Genomic DNA, 16,996 nt, shown 5'->3' on the forward strand with positions numbered 1-16,996 from the left:
TGCATGGAAGTTTATATGTGCGAGTGTTTATAGGTGTATATGCATGGAAGTTTATATGTGCGAGTGTTTATAGGTGTATATGCATGGAAGTTTATATGTGCGAGTGTTTATAGGTGTATATGCATGGAAGTTTATATGTATGTGCGAGTGTTTATAGGTGTATATGCATGGAAGTTTATATGTGCGAGTGTTTATAGGTGTATATGCATGGAAGTTTATATGTGCGAGTGTTTATAGGTGTATATGCATGGAAGTTTATATGTATATGCGAGTGTTTATAGGTGTATATGCATGGAAGTTTATATGTATGTGCGAGTGTTTATAGGTGTATATGCATGGAAGTTTATATGTATGTGCGAGTGTTTAGGTGTATATGCATGGAAGTTTATATGTATGTGCGAGTGTTTATAGGTGTATATGCATGGAAGTTTATGTATGTGCGAGTGCTTATAGGTGTATATGCATGGAAGTTTATATGTATGTGCGAGTGTTTATAGGTGTATATGCAAGGAAGTTTATATGTATGTGCGAGTGTTTATAGGTGTATATGCATGGAAGTTTATATGTATGTGCGAGTGTTTATAGGTGTATGTGTGCGTCAAGTTTATATGTATATGCAAGTTATTCACAAGTGTATGCATTCATGACTAACATAATATGTATTGGTATGGATTTCATATTAGTGTGCACGTGTATTTCATTTATGTATTTTGAACATCCAATAGTATACATGTATATGCGGGTAATTTATAGGTGTATATGCGCGTGTGTTATGTATGTATTGATAAGCGAAGTTTGATTTAAATCCTACGTGTCGCCTCATATAAATCCTTTTCTCCTGATGGCTCTCAGGTGGCTCTCATTCCCCGACTACACCTCCTGGCAATTGGATCCACATTTTTCATGACAACGCTGACGAGTGCTTGAGGAGCTTTCCATAATATACTGTATATACATACATGATTTTTAAATATTTTTTTAAATAATTATTTTGTGCTCATGCTTTGATCAAAAATGCAATAAAAAACTGAAATTTTGTGATATATTATTATAATTTAAAATAGCTAGTTTCTATTAATATATTGTAAAATGTAATTTATTCCTGTTATCAAAGCTGAATTTTCAGCATCATTACTCAAGTCTTCAGTGTCACATGATCGTTTAGAATTCAAAATAGCTGATTTAATGCTCAAGAAACATTTTTTATTATGTTGAACAGTTGTGCTGCTTAATATTTTTGTGTACAGTACTGTTGAAAAGTATAGAGACAGCAAGCTATTGTTTGATGGCATTAATAAGTTCATTCAGCAAGGATGTAAATTGATCAAAAGTGATAGTAAAGTTTTTTTATTATGTTACAAAAAAATTTGAAGAGAGAGAGAACCAGTTCCTTCTTTTGTATTTATTCTGTTAAGACAGTGTGATTACAACATGGTAATTGATTACATTTTTCAACAGCCAGTATCCCTGATCACATTGCGGAGCTTCAGACCCTATTTCAGTTATGCATCAGTTATCAGACATATAAACATACAAATAACCAGTATTGTTATAAAACAAACAAGATCAGTCGATCTCAAGTAGTTTTGCAAACATCCTGAATCTTAGAGGACACAAGCATGCTGAACTTCATTAATTTATGCTCTCATAATGTCAATAGGATAGCTTTTCAAGAATAGTGCATTTTTGAAAAGATAGAGAATAAATGACAAAAACAACAATATAACTGCTCTCTTCACCTCTGTGTGAGAGCATGTACTACACAATGGTCCTCTTCATCAAAGAACCATGAGAATCACTGTTCAAACTATCTTTAGGAAGAGAGATACAGGGAGAATGTGAAAGGAATGATGGAGAATGTGAGAGAAATGGTAAATAAAAGGAGGTTGAGTGAACTGAATCCACTGGAGTTGAACAAAACAAATCCAGGAGGGTTGCTGCCCATGTAAGATGTGATCCAGTTCTGGAACTGAGAAACTCTGGCGAACACACCGGGATGTAAGGGGTCATCACATCGTGTTGCACCAAAACTCACAATGCCGGACTGAATCCACCGGGAGCTGTTCCTACTGACCAATGGACCTCCAGAGTCTCCCTGGTATGGAAAAACATTCAGCATTTATATTTCTGACAATGTAAAACAGTATAACAGACACAAGTATGCACCAGTGTAGCCCAATGGCAATAGTATGCCAGCCATGTGTGCACCAAAGATTTTTATATTTTTTTTAGTTGAAGCACTTGAAGTTGAAGTGTTTTTCTGTTGTCATCAAGAGTTTAAAAATGTTCGACTTTGGGTAAAACAAAGTGTGCCGCACACACATCCTGAAAAGTGAAGCCAAACAATTTGATCGCCCCCTGGTTGCTGGCTGCAGTTTAGGTCCTTATCCTCACCATGTAAACAAATGGGACGCGAGCCAAACACAAAATAATTCTAATTACGCTTCAAATCCAATTTTTTCCCCAAAGATGGTTTCTGTCATTTAAGGTAGTTCTTATTATGATGACATTATGTTCAAAAGTACGTTTTTCGAATAAGTTTGGTTTAATTTAGTTATGTCTGTCTTGACAACTCTTGGAGAGATTAGTATGGTAATGGATATGGCAATGTTAATGTATTTGGTCTTAGAGGAATAGATCTGCTATGCTGCTGCAGAGCAAATACAGAGATTCACTACTGCCAATACATTCACAGACATTGAGCATATAAGACATGCTGCTGCTGCACATGTAACATTCATGAAATAACCCTGTAGTAAAACTAGCTGGGGAAGGTGGAGAGTTTCTCATGCTGCTGCATAGGTAGATATGCAAACATCTGCACATGTGAATGAACATAGACAGGATGTGATAGGATGAAACGGTTTATTTCAATGAACAAGTTCAAATAACCGATTAATTAAAGGTGCTCTAAGCAATGCCGCGCGTTATTTAGGCCCAAACCTTTTTTGTCACATACAGCAAACATCTCCTCACCATCCACTAGCTGCCTGTCCCCTGAACACACTGTAAAAAAACGTGGTTTCTGTAGACACTCCAGGCTCCACAAACAGCAAGAAAAACAAACTGGGCTAACCCACACCACGAAACATAACAAACTGTTCCAGCCAATAACGACAAGAAGGATTTGGGGGGTTAGTGCGTGGATGAGGAGGAGGGAAGGTCTAGCTAGCCTCTGTTTTGTTTGACAATACTTTAAACGTCAACAAGAATTGACGTCACCCAACATCACTTAGAGCACCTTTAAAGCACCCACTAATGATGTGAAACGCAGATATTTTACATGTCTAAAGCATATAAAGTCAATAAACGTCTTAATCAACATAGGTTTTACCTGAGAACCATGAGAAACCATTATCAGCAAACTTCTGTTGACTCGAGAACTACTGCCTTTGGAAACCTGTTATATTTCCAATACGTTTTATTTTTTATACTTTATGCTTTTCAGCAAATTACATCAAAAACATAAATTTTGTGTACATTTGAAAAACATACATTTGAGTTTAAATTGAGTAACTTGTAGATCTGTGCTGACTCGAGCGGCTAACTGTTTCAGAAGGTTCAGTCCAATTTGGTGAAATAGTTCATCCAGTTCCCTAAAAATAACGAAATGTTTTGCATCATCACTCTCGTAAACGCGCTCCGGACCGTTTGCCTGAGTTGAGGCTATGGATTACAGGTAATAATATTGTAAATAATGATCAGTTTTATTGCACAGACTTAGCGTTAAGCTTCATAAGATCGTCAGGAGCCACGGGTATCAATTTTGCCATACCCGTATTTGCTGTTGGACTCTCAAAATATCTGTAGCCAGTGACTTGCATTTTATGAATCACCAAGGACCATGGTTTCAACTAAAAGTCTTCTTAATTATTCTACTGAAGAATAAAAGTCACCTATATCTTGGATTGCCTGAGGGTGAGTAAACTAAGAGCAAATGTTATAATAGTATGGGACTGCAACTCCATGCTTTTCTCTGCAGATCAGGTGTAAAAAGCAGTTGTAATGTATGAGTTCATGATCAGTGGAGTAAAGACTGAGTTTAACTGAGCAACTAGGTTTGGCAGTGTGAAGTGTGCAGGTGACCAGAAACTGGAGATAAGTTTTGTAAATTGTTTTAGATTAAAATAGGTTAAAATGAATGATGTCTTACCTGACATGCACTTTTCCCTCCCACATTTAAAAATCCAGCACAAATCATTTCGTTTGTGATTGTGATGATCCCTACATAAGCTTTATAACAGGCACTGTTGATCACAATTGGTATCATCACCTCCTGCAGAATGTCAGGACTCTGGCCTGTGACACAGATCAGGGGACAATTTTAGCAGCTTTTAATGGCCATTTACAGTAAATTGTTGAGCTTTAGAGTATTGTTGTTTTGCAAGCAAATATTCACTCACCTCCAGACTGTAGCGTTCCCCATCCAGTCACCCAGCTCTCTGCACCTCCTGGAAATACACTACCAGCAGCCGCCAGACAGACTGGCTTAATAATGTCCGAGAAAGTCACAGAAGAAGAGAGCTTGACCAGTGCTATGTCGTTCGATAACTTGGGATTGTTAAAGTCAGGATGCTTGATAACTTGACTCGCTGTCCTGTATGTCTCATTAGGGTTTGAGCCCGATTGGCTCCGACGCCCGAAGTACATCACAATGTCAGACGCACCGTAGCTGTAAATAGAGAAAGTCAACTTTAATCCCACTATTATCAATTTACAATTGTATCTTAGTGTGATAGTTCACCCAAAAATTAAAATTAGTCGATGATTACTCACCGTCAAGTCATCCTTAGTGTATATGACATTCTTCTTTCAGACAAATACAATCGGAGCAAATACATGTACAAACAAAATGTCCTGGCTCTTCCAAGCTTTATAATGGCAGTGAATGGCCATTTATGTTTTGAAGTTCACAAAACTGCATCTCTCATCATAAAAGTGCATCTTTCCATCATAAAAGTGCATCTATCCATCATAAAAAGTGCTCCACACGGCTCCATGGGGTTTCTAAAGGCTTCCGAAGTGAAGCAATGCATTTGTGTAAGAAAAATATCCATATTTAAAAGTTTATAAAGTAAAATAACTAGCTTAGGGTTAAGGACTTTAAAGCAGGAAAAAAAATTCACTGCCATTATGAAGCTTAGAAGAGCCAGTATATTTTATAATACAACTCCAATTATATTCGTCTGAAAGAAGAATGTCATATACACCTAGGATGACTTGAAAGTGAGTAATTTTATTAATAATTAAATTTTTTTGGGTGAACTATCCCTTTAAGCTTAATTTAAGATGCCAACATACGTCTGGAAGCAGTGAGCTGCAGATAAAACCCAGTCTTTATTGATTAGACTCCCACCACAGAAATGGCTTTCAAAGAGTGTATCATGAATGCTGACTTGCCACGGCCAATACCCTTCCTTTGCATCCACCCCTCCAATAATCTTATTGTTTAGGGGGGCTTGACCACATACTAATGAGAGAAAAAGTAATATGAGTATTCCTTAAAATACTTCACAGACATAGAAAAAAACATTCTGCGTGGAACCAGAGTTTTATGGTCATTATGACAACTTACCATCTAACTGGCAGAGGGAACCTGTGTGGGTAGACAAAGACATAGTAGACAGTCATTTGTAACCAATCTACATTGGTTACCTATTAAGTTCCTATCAATTACAAAGTATTGCTACTGACCTATAAAGCCCTAAATGGTTTAGCTCCAGTGTATTCAACGGATCTTCTATCGCCCTACAATCCATCGCGCTCTTTAAGATCACTAAATTCGAGGCTTCTGGTCAGGAGGGAGGGCGTTTTCACATTTAGCTCTTAAACTCTGGAATAGTCTTCCTGATATTGTTCGAGGTTCAGACTCGCTGTCCCAGTTTAAAACTAGATTAAAGACGCATCTCTTTAGCCAAGCATTCACAAAATGATTACCTTTTACACTACAGTTAAATCAGAGCAAATGTATTAATATTATGAACAGCAGCTATGCTAATTATTTCCCATCTGCTTTTCTGTTGTTATCTCGGGACGCTAGTCGTCAGCTCCAGTTTGTATCCAGCCTCTCATGGAGACTTCAGATGCCCCAACACCCGTGAAGAGACGACTCGACGCCTGTGAAGAGACGAGTCAACGCCAGCGATGTTATGCCCTAAATTAATACGATTAACTAACTTTATTTTTCTATGTACATTTATGAAATGCACTTTCTGTAAAGCTGCTTTGAAACAATGTGTATTGTGAAAAGCGCTATACAAATAAATTTGAATTGAACTGAATTGAATTTGTACAGAGCTGAAAAAGTGTTACTGTTAAAGGTCCCGTTCTATGCCCCTTTTCACAAGATGTAAAATAAGTCTCTGATGTCCCCAGAGTGTGTATGTGAAGTTTGAGCTCAAAATACCCAACAGATAATTTTTTACAGCATGTTTAAATTGACATTTTTGGGGGCTCAGAAAAACGAGCCGTTTCAGTGTGTCCCCTTTAAATGCAAATGAGGTGCTGCTGGACAACACAGGAGGCGGAGCTTCATGAGCTCGTGCTCAGTCTGTCAGGAAAAATTAATCTCACGGAATGATGATAATATCAGAAACTCTCAGTAACGGCGTTCATTTCGAGTCGGACAATAATGCCTACAGAGTCAGATTGCTGTATAGAGATGAAACAGGTATGGTTTAGTAGTTTAATTACGGTTATTATAACGTATTTGTCATCTGCTTGTAGGCTATGTATCCATTATTTATTAATAACCTACAAGTCTGCTGTCTGAATGATGATCAAACATGTACTGATGAGTTTAATAAAGTTTATTGTACATCACACAAAAGATGAAGCGTCAGTTTTACTCCAGAAAATCACCGTAAGAGCTGAGTAAACACAGTAGGCTAAGTTATAAGAAGTGCGCAAGTAGCCAGTAGAGTTGAGGGAGCATTCCTGTGGGCGGAGGTTAGTCAAGAAACGGTTCTGGTGATGTCACTAATGCAGGATGTAGAGGGGTGTGGTCCAATCGAGACGTTTTTTGTAGTCAACTTCTGTTAAATAAAATATCTCGCTTGGCATTGAACTTTGAGCTTTATAATTTTACAGATATTATTTATACTCTAACAGCAACATTACACACTAACTAAAGTTTGAAACATGGAATCGCATGCAACGGGACCTTTAAACTCTAACATCAGCGCTCACCATTGGCATGAAAAAAAGAAAAAACCTTCACCTGAATAATGGTATTTATTATTAATGGTATTTTAGCCAAAATCCCTGTTAAATTATTTCATAGTAATAACATGAATAAAGTAACAATCCTTAACTAAATTAGGTCATATTTTATATGCAGTGTGTATGTGAATTAGCAGCAGGCTTACATTATGCTTTCACACTGGCATCTCATATACAGAAAATCCTTCTGCATTACAAGTTGTCCGGGTTTGACATACTGAGGTTTCAATGTATAAAAGACTACACTGCAAAAAATGCTTTTCTTTTTTTCTAAAAAAGAATTATTAATAATCATCTTCATCATCTGTGTCACCTGTGCCCTGTTTATCACTCATCTCATTAGTTTAGTGTGTTATATTCCCCCTGTGTCTTTCAGTCATTTGTCCGATCTCGTCAATGTAAGCGTGAGTGTTTCCTCTGAGTTTCCTGATTAAATATTATCTCCACGTATTCCTTGTCTCCATGGTCTTTGCCCTACACGATCCGTGACAACACTATTCATTTTTCTTGTTATTATCACTATTTGAAAAGTATGGGATTTATAAAAAAAAACAAAATATCAAACTAACTAAAACTATCTTCTAGCTTCTACAAGTTAACTACAAAAGCGATTTCAAGCATTTAACCACAAGTCTTTAGATCCAAAGGTTTTAGAAGTATCATGAGAAATATAAATTCAGTCAAGTCTGTTGTGCATGTATGCACAAAGGTTTTTGGAATTCAATTGCTTGTCAGTTATTAAACAATTTAATTAAACACTTCATTAAACTTATATCACATTTTTTTCATAGTATACATTTAATCTTCATCCTTATCTCCTGGTCTGTGGTACTGCTGTTTCCTCAACTGTCAGGTTTAATGAGATCTAAAATAATTACTGCCATATTTATCAGGTTTTTCATTGGTGTTAATTTTGCATATGGGTGGGTCCAACTACTTTTTGAAAAATTAGAAGAATTTATTATCATCACACAACCAGTAAAACCAGACCAGTTTATGCAATAACTGCAATTTCCTGTAAGTGACTTTATATCAGGAACTATACTCCCATTTAAAGAAAAGCAAGAGCAAAAAATGAAAACAATGTGCTAATTTTTTGTCAAGACTTTCATTTGAAATGAAACGTTAATTCAAAATAGTTTGTTTAAAGGCCGTGTTGCAGGTTTTTTTTTTCATCGAATTTGTGCTATTTACTTGTTGGTAATAAACATTTAAACTGTTATCCATTGTATTTTATGTCGTTGGGTATCACAAAGCGGAATATAATACGAAAAAGTAGAGCGGTTTGCAACGACTCTCCTTTCCCCCACAATGCCATTACGTCACGTTGGGGAGAGAATTTACCAAAGCCCGCGGCCCGCATTGAGAGTGACTAGAGAGACGAGTAGCAGACGAGAGTATTCAGATAACGTTAGCGCAGATTATAGATAAATAAATAGATATAGATAGACAGACATATAAATAGATAGATAGATAGGCTAGTATAGAGAGATAGGCAGACAGCCAGATAGCATAACGTTTGCAATAGCATAGATAGCTAGCAGCTAGATAGATAAATATATAGAAATATATAACATTAGGTAGATTGACAATGGTGAACTACTGTTTGTGCTGGGTGTAAAAACTCTGGATGCTGAGTGAGGCACGTCACATCTGGTGCGGGGTGAGCTCCTCGACCAGCGACCAAAACACACTCACTTCCCTACAGCACAAGCTTTCCAGCGCAGTTTCCATGGGACGGCACCGCCGGCGCCCAGACAAGCACCTGCCAAACACAGCGACAGACATGCGGCGGCTACGTTTGCAACAACATTTTCACCGGAGGAAGAGATAAACGCTTAGAAACACCCATATAGCTAGCATGATGCCTTCTATTTCTAGATGAAAAGAAAAAAAAGTGGCGTTATTGTGCACTGCTGCTCGTAGACTAGCTCCAGTGCTCATTGCTGCGTTGTTAAATGATAGCAACTCACCAGAACACTTCACCAACTCTCCACTCATTCTCCTCGGACCATGCATTTAATTATTAAGTATTTACGACATCGTGGTGGCGTTCAACTCGTAAATACGATCTATACGAGATGACTTTGAACGCACCATAATACTAGGCTGAGGCTACCTTTCCTCCACTTCTCCCCAACGTGACGTCATCACCGAGTTGCGTAAAAAAACCGTTAATACCAAAAACGTAAAAAACTAGTCTTTAAGGCCATTTTTGGGACATTTTAAAAATGATATACATATCTTGAGTGATTTATGTACCCATTAATCGACAGTGGTTGTTAACCTGCAACATGGCCTTTAAATGAAAAAGTGTTATAAATCTGTTTTGAAATAATAATCTTTTTTTTATTAATGGTTTAAAAGTCAAGGAAATCAGACTGTGGATGTATATTTATTGTCCTTACCCTGTAACTACATTAAACAAGGGGGTAACAAGCACCATTTCAAGTAATTATAAAGAAAAATGTGCAATAGTTTTAGTTTTACTTGGTTTGAAACGCTGAAGACCAAACTAAATCAGCTGCAATTCTACTATCAAAACAACATATCAGTTACTCTGTACATGTACTGCGAATAGCTGAAAAAAAGGATGTGTAGGTGCAAAGTCATATGTTAACTTCACTGGAACAGGAAAAAACGTTCTTACTCGTCACAGAAGTCAGTCAAAAAAGTGTGAGTTTAATCAAAACATAAAATTACAAAAATATACAAAATCATGTTGGCTCCTGTAGCCTTTCCTATGGTTTCACTTGTTAAACCTTTAACTGGTGTTACCTTGAACATTTAAACACGAGTTTTATCCATAATGACAGGCGAAACGGTAAGAAAACGTATTCGGTTACGTACGTACTCTAGAGAGGGAACGTGTACTGCGTAATATCTTACGCTATGGGGAAATCTCTTTTCCGCAAGATACTGAAGCCAAAAATTATCCTTAATTTTGGAATAATGTAAAACGCGTTGCGGCAGCATGCAGACATAGGCGAGACAGCCTTGTAAAGCCCTGCATTTCAGCCCGAGCCCGACGGGCCCCGACTTTTTTACGCCCCTAGGGCCGGGCTTCGGGCCAATTTTCATGTCATAGTTCACATGCGGGCCAGGCCTCTGGCCTTTTTTGGGTTAGGCTATCCTTCTTTTTATATTTTTAGACATTAATTAAAATACAAATATGAGAAGTTGACGTCGACGATAGAAAAACAAACATAGAAAGACATTTAATAATCTCATAACTTTCATAATCTTATAATTACACTGACATATGATTGACATGACAGTCGCATGCACGCACACAGACAGAAGGTTTCCCGTCGGCGCAACCAACGATTCACCTCATGTGCAAATAATGGAGAATATTAAGAGAAAAATCGCGAGTGATAGAGGAGAGGACTTGGTTAAAATCTTCCACTGTGGATGCTATTCTTTTTCTCCACGATGCTCTGTAAGAGACTGTTCTAACTTTTCGTTTGATTGGACTTTATTTTCGTTTAACTGTTGGAAACTACTGATGTTTTTCGTTTTTCGTTTGATTGGACTTTATTTTCGTTTAACTGTTGGAAACTACTGGAAAAAAGAATGGCCATGTTCTGTGGTGCATTTTTGAGGTAAGATAACCTGCAAGTTTGTTTTTGATTTATTTAATTTAATTTGTTTAGATTGACTATTGCTCATTTCGTTTGCGAGCGCTGTTGCGAGCAGCCTGAGCCTGCCTCAGTATTTCAAAAAAATTTACTCACTGTGGTTTAATAAATAAACATTAAACTAACTGTCTGTGTGATATGCTTGAAGTGTTTTATATCTATGGATTTTATTGAAGCTAAGTAAAGTATTAGCGTTGATTTGAGAGGCTAAATTGATCAAACATGTTTTACTCGCTGTTGGCTCGGCTTGCTTGGTCGTAATTTTTTTATTTATTGAATTTTTTTTTAAATGCTCCAAACATTTGTCTAAATTAACTTAATAAAGAAATGAAAAGAAAAGAAACATAACTTACAAAACGGACATATTTTAATGGCAGTCTGCCGCTGTGAAAAAATAAAAATAAAAAAAAAGCTTGGGTCGGACTCGGGCTGAGAATTCTGATGAGCTGTCGGACACGGGTCGGGCTAGGGCCTGAGCGTCTCGGGCCAGGGCCGGGCTCGGGCCTAAATGTGAGGCCCGTGCAGGGCTCTATGGCCTTGGGCTATAAATATAGCGTTGACAGGCTGGTTTAGCTGGTTTTTCCATCACTGGGCCGAACCAGAGCGTGTTGCAGGCACGGCAAGATACGCAGTACTCGTTCCCTCTAGAGAGAACCGAGGTTACGTTAGTAACCGAGTACGTTCTCTTACGAGAGGTCTCTCGTACTGCGTAATATCTTACGCTATGGGGAACACAATGTAAAACGCCGTGCATGCTGAGATCCAGTACCAAAGTCCCAAGGGCAGGTGCCCGGGGCCCATATAGCACATGATCATCAGGTACTCACAGAGAGTCCAGGAAGAGAGGCTGGAGTAGCATCATTCCCATAATAAATAGCATCCTATAAGGAGCAATTAATAATAGTGTTCCAACAGCCAGGGCGAAAACCGGCCTGGTCTGATGAATATTATGGGTCTTACACACTGCCCACAGAGCTGCGCGATCGATCAGCGAGCGTCGCTCAAGCAGATTTAGTAATCTGGGCCGAAAGCATTGAGGCAGATAGTACTGATTTTAGACCGACAGCAGCTTAGCCTGCAAAGCGGGAACCTCTAGGTTATAAAACCTTATAAATGTAGATGAGGAGGCCCAGCCTGCCGCCATACAGATATCTTGCAAGGCAATCCCACTAGACCAAGCCCACGATGAGGCCATGCCTCTTGTGGAGTGCGCTCTAACACCTAACGGGCACTGCAGGCCCTTAGAGGCGTAAGCCAGCGCAATGGCATCAACTATCCATCTGGATAAGCTCTGTTTTGTCACGGCTAGCCCCTTAGAGTGTCCGCTGAACGAGACAAAGAGCTGCTCTGTCTGTCTGAAGGCAGAAGAGCGAGACACATAAGCCCTTAATGCCCTGACCAGGCAAAGTAAGCTGGCGTCCTTTTCCTCGTTAGAGACCGGCAGGGCCGACAGGGAAATCACCTGAGACCTGAACGGTGTGTTGAGGGATTTAGGGACGTACCCGTGCCTCGGTTTGAGTATGACTTTAGAGTCATTTGGCCCAAACTCCATACATGTCGCGCTCACTGAAAGCGCTTGTAAGTCCCCTACACACTTTACTGAAGTGAGAGCCAGGAGAAACGCTGTCTTGAAAGAGTGTTTTATATCCATAGATTGGATCGGCTCAAATGGGGCACCTTTCATGGCCTCCAAGACCATAGAAAGGTCCCATATGGGAACTGAGGGAGGTCTGGGAGGATTTAACCTCTTTGCTCCTCTAAGGAAGCGAATGACCAGATCATTCCTGGCGACGTGCCACGGGCTGTGCACCAGCTAGAGAACACAGACCATTTTGAGGAATAGAGCCGCCTCGTAGAGGGGGCCCTAGCCTGCGCGATCGTGTTTAACACTCCCTTCGGGAGGTCAGCGGGTACCCATTGATGGCCCACGCATGTAGGGACCAAAGCTCCGGGCGAGGATGCCAAATTGAGCCCTTGGCTTGAGAGAGGAGGTCCCTCCTCACTGGTATCGGCCATGAGGCAGTGCTTGCCAGGTGCATCAGGACTGGAAACCAAGCCTGGTTTTTCCAGAATGGAGCCACTAGTAGCACTGAGCATCTGCTTTCCCTGATCCGCTCTAATACCTGAGTAGGAGCGTGACGGGGGGGGGGGGCATAGAGCGGGCAACGGGGCCAGACATGGGCCAGCGCATCCTTGCTCTTGGAGAAAAATTTTGGACAGTGAGCGTTTTCTTGAGACGCGAACAGGTCTACTTCCACTCTGCCGAACATCTCCCACAGCGGTTGGACTGTCTGCGGATGTAGGGACCATTCTCCTGCTGGAACATTGTTCCTGGACAGTCTGTCTGGTCCCACATTCATGTGGCCAGGCACATGTGCTGCTCTCAGCTAGTGCGCGGGTCTAGAAGGCGGTGAAACACGGTCCCCTTGCAGGAAACAACCGTCCAGCCGGTTGTGTGCAGGCTCCGCGGGCGTCGACCACTCGAGGCCGAGGCTCTCTACGGCCTGTGAGAGCAGACGCGTCAGCTCTGCTTCAATGCTGGCCCTTTTCCCAGAAGGCTCGCGAGCAGGCAGTGCGAGATCCACAGAGCCCGATCAATCCTCACTGCCCAACGCCAGGATAGAGCAGCCTTCCTCCTCTACAACTGCCTCTTCTTCAGCGTCATCCACAACGGAAGCGGCGGCAGACGGCGGCCGTTGTCTGAGAGTGAGAGACTCAGGTGAAGCTGGCGGGCAAACCGGCGAGCTTGTATCAATTGGAGGAGGCTCCGGGACCCGCTGAGCGCGGCACTTTTTACAGCGCGGCACCGCAGTGGGCGGGGGTGCAGTCTCGTTGAAATATGCCAGGCGAGTCCTCAGAGTCACCATAGGCAAAAGCTCGCAGTGAGGGCATCCGCCGTCGGCGAGCGTGAGAGCTACATGATCCTCACCCAGGCAGTCGCGGCGGCGAGCAAACACTTAGCAGTAAAGGATATAGTGCGCCGGATAGCGCAGCAGGAACGGCAGCAGAAGGCGGCGTGGCCAGCGGCTTCAGATGCAAGGCTCGTCCCGCTGAGAGGCTTTCTCTGACGGCGCGGCTTCTTCTCTCTGGATCCAGCGATGCGTAGCTCCGCTGAAGAGATGAAAAATCAGCTAAACCAGCCTGTCGACGCTATATTTATAGCCCAAGGCCACGCCCATTTCGGCGGGACGTGACGCAGTGGGCGCAAAGCACTCCCATTGGATCTGGCGTCACGATAGGGCCTTTTCGATAGGCTGCTGCAGTTGCCGCAGGGCAGCCAATAGGCGCGCGAGCTGTCTCGCCTATGTCTGCATGCTGCCGCAACTCGTTTTACATTATTACAAAATTAAGGATAATTTTTGGCTTCAGTATCTCGTGGAAAATAGATTTCCCCATAGCGTAAGATATTACGCAGTTCGAGAGACCTCTCGTAAGAGAACTGTTTCTCCCCTTTTTTCCTATACACAAAAAACTTCAAGTTCAAACTTCCGCCCCAAACCAAAAGTTCAAACTTCCGTTCAAAATTAGCCTGTACATCAGAAAACATAGGAAATAGTCCTGATATATATATATATATATATATATATATATATATATATATATATATATATACAATAAACACAGGAAATATCAGAATTGCCTCTGAAAGAAAGATACAAATATGATATCTTCAGTTCGTGCTTAAAATCAACACTCCAAGCAAACAATACTAAATACAAATTATTGAAATATTAAACTGGCTCTTACAGGGTGCACTTGTTTTCCATTGCATCGCACTTTAATGAGCTGCTGTAAGGTGATGCGTAACACAGATACTGAAACATTTTTAATTGAATGTAACAGGAATGTAACTGATCTTCATTCAGTTGAGCCTGTTCCCACTGAAACACGATCACAAAAACACATTCCCCCAGTTTCACAGGCAAGGCTTAAGCCTAGTCCCAGACTAAAAGGCATGTTTGAGGAGTCATAAATGAAAGCAACTTGCACTGACATATCTTAAAATATGTCAGTTCCATTGTTTTGTCTCAAGATTCACACCAGTAAAGATTTTTTTCTAAATCATGTTTATAAAAGCTACTTAAATGTCCTAATTGAACAATGGCCTAATCCTGGCTTTATCTAAGCCCTGTCTGTGAAACCGGGCCATAGGACGTCTGTAATAATAATGGCCAATTCACACGGGATAAAATATCTCAGTAAAACTAGCAGAAGTGGGAAGACTAATCCGAATTACGCACCGCCGTCACCCCCCTGTTGCCTTGTGTACATTATGTTGTTTCCTGATATTATGTTGTGCGCAAACACATATATACAACCTATATTTGTATAGGCCTATATAAAACACTTAGGTCCGGTCGAACGTATTAAATATATTCAGATTGTATTATGTTGGTTATAGACACTTGTCTAATGCTAAAATAAGTTTTGTGCCTATAAAAAGTGCTTTCGACTGGTGTGCGTAAAACACTTGAGTTTTGCCACAGACTTGACGTCCCACTGCCTAGAACACAACGGAATGCTTTTTCAAGTGCCGCCATACTTGAAAAACCACAGACAACTACTTTTAAATAGAAAATGACAGATTTTTTACGTACATTTTTACAGCGTGTCCATTCGCACGGGACTATTACCTGAGGTAATTTTTCCGGACCTTTTTACTGCAGGTAAAAGTCACTGTAATTTTTACTGATGTTGTCCGTAATGATAACTGAGATGGCACATTTGGACAGGACTAAAATCACTGAGAAACTCTGATAATTATTACTTTAGCCCACCTCTCAACGTTAAACTAGTCCCCTCTGAATAGGGCTAGGGTACGTTTCCTGAAAGCATTGTTAGCCAACTATGGTCGAAAGTTCCCATTTGGTGTGCATTGTCCTAATGCTGTCTAGGATATCTGTTGACCCAATTGTTCTCATAAGAGTACCTTGAATTTAAGAGGTGAGTGCGTAGTACAGAACAATGTTGTGAAGTGACCGTCTGGTATGTATCCCTCTATATGTGATGAGAGTATGTTTGTTATCGTACTCTGTTTTATTGACACCCAGACAGCATGGTAACATTGATTCAATATTGAGTTTTGATCCAAACCATCATTTTGGTTGACATCAAAATTTCAATGTTTAAAATGTGTTGGATCAGCATTGAAATGTTGATGAAAGGGAACAGCACACATGGTTGAAGACAGTGACATTGAACTAACAGTGAGTCTTAGTTTATGAGCACAAGATCTTGCAGGCATGTATCTGTGCAAAACACTACTGGGTGTTTCCCAATCAGTGAGGCGTTTCAGTTCATGATGGGCACTTTCAATGGTGTTACCTCATTTGTTCTAATACACTGGGGGTTTGGTTTAGGGGTGGGCCCTCATGATTTTAGCAAGTCTTTTGAAAAACCAATTGTAGTTTGCACTAAAAGTTGGCACTAATTGGTATACTCCCATTTTGGTTTTGCATGTGGGCTTCTCAGTAGTTAATTGATGCTTCCTTATTAGAGAGAAAACACAATGTGCATCCTATACGGAAGTCTTGTGTGTTTGACATGCATGAACTCTCCGAGTTTCAAACAATGGTGCATATAATGTATTTCTGTTTTTAGCATGCTTTTTACTTGCATTTTATTTATTGTTACTAAATCTACTAACATACATTAATTTTCCAAGTAAGTAAAGTGTTGAAATAAATCGCACAGATAGCATGGGAACATTAATACAATGTTGAGTTTTGATCCAAACCATAATTTTGGTTGAGATTGACATTTCAGTGTTTAAAGTGTGTTGGATCAGCATTGAAATTTTGATGAAAGCCAACAGCACACATGGGTGTAGACAGTGACATTGAACTAACAGTGATTTGTAGTTGATGAGCACAAGATCATACAGGCAGGTATCTCTGCAGAACACTAGTGGGTGTTTGTCTATCAGTGGGGCGTTTTCAAACCACAATGGGCATTTTCAACCGCTTTACCGGATTTGCTCTAATCCAGTGGGGGCTTGGTTTAGGGGTGGGGTGGTTTAGCAAGTCTGTTGAAAAATGGTTGAAAAACATTTATTGTAGTTTGAAATTGGCCACTGATTGGTAAACGCCCATTTTGGTTTTGCATGTGCACTTCTCAGTAGTGTAATGCTTCCT

General features: G+C 40.3%; 1 protein-coding gene across 1 annotated transcript; it reads right to left on the minus strand.

Moving 5' to 3' along the window:
• Positions 1-1,813: 1,813 nt before the first annotated feature.
• LOC308689273 (chymotrypsinogen A-like) lies at positions 1,814-13,188 on the minus strand (the record flags this gene model as incomplete). The annotated part of the gene is made up of 7 exons (XM_081362927.1): positions 1,814-2,095; positions 4,154-4,299; positions 4,404-4,672; positions 5,302-5,470; positions 5,576-5,596; positions 12,866-12,985; positions 13,131-13,188. The coding sequence occupies 7 exons, from the start codon at positions 13,186-13,188 to the stop codon at positions 1,814-1,816; spliced, it is 1,065 nt and encodes a 354-aa protein (XP_081219053.1).
• Between the last annotated feature and the right edge of the window lie 3,808 nt (positions 13,189-16,996).

Source organism: Scardinius erythrophthalmus, assembly GCF_964197995.2.
Source record: "Scardinius erythrophthalmus genome assembly, chromosome: 4".
Lineage (NCBI taxonomy): Eukaryota > Metazoa > Chordata > Actinopteri > Cypriniformes > Leuciscidae > Scardinius > Scardinius erythrophthalmus.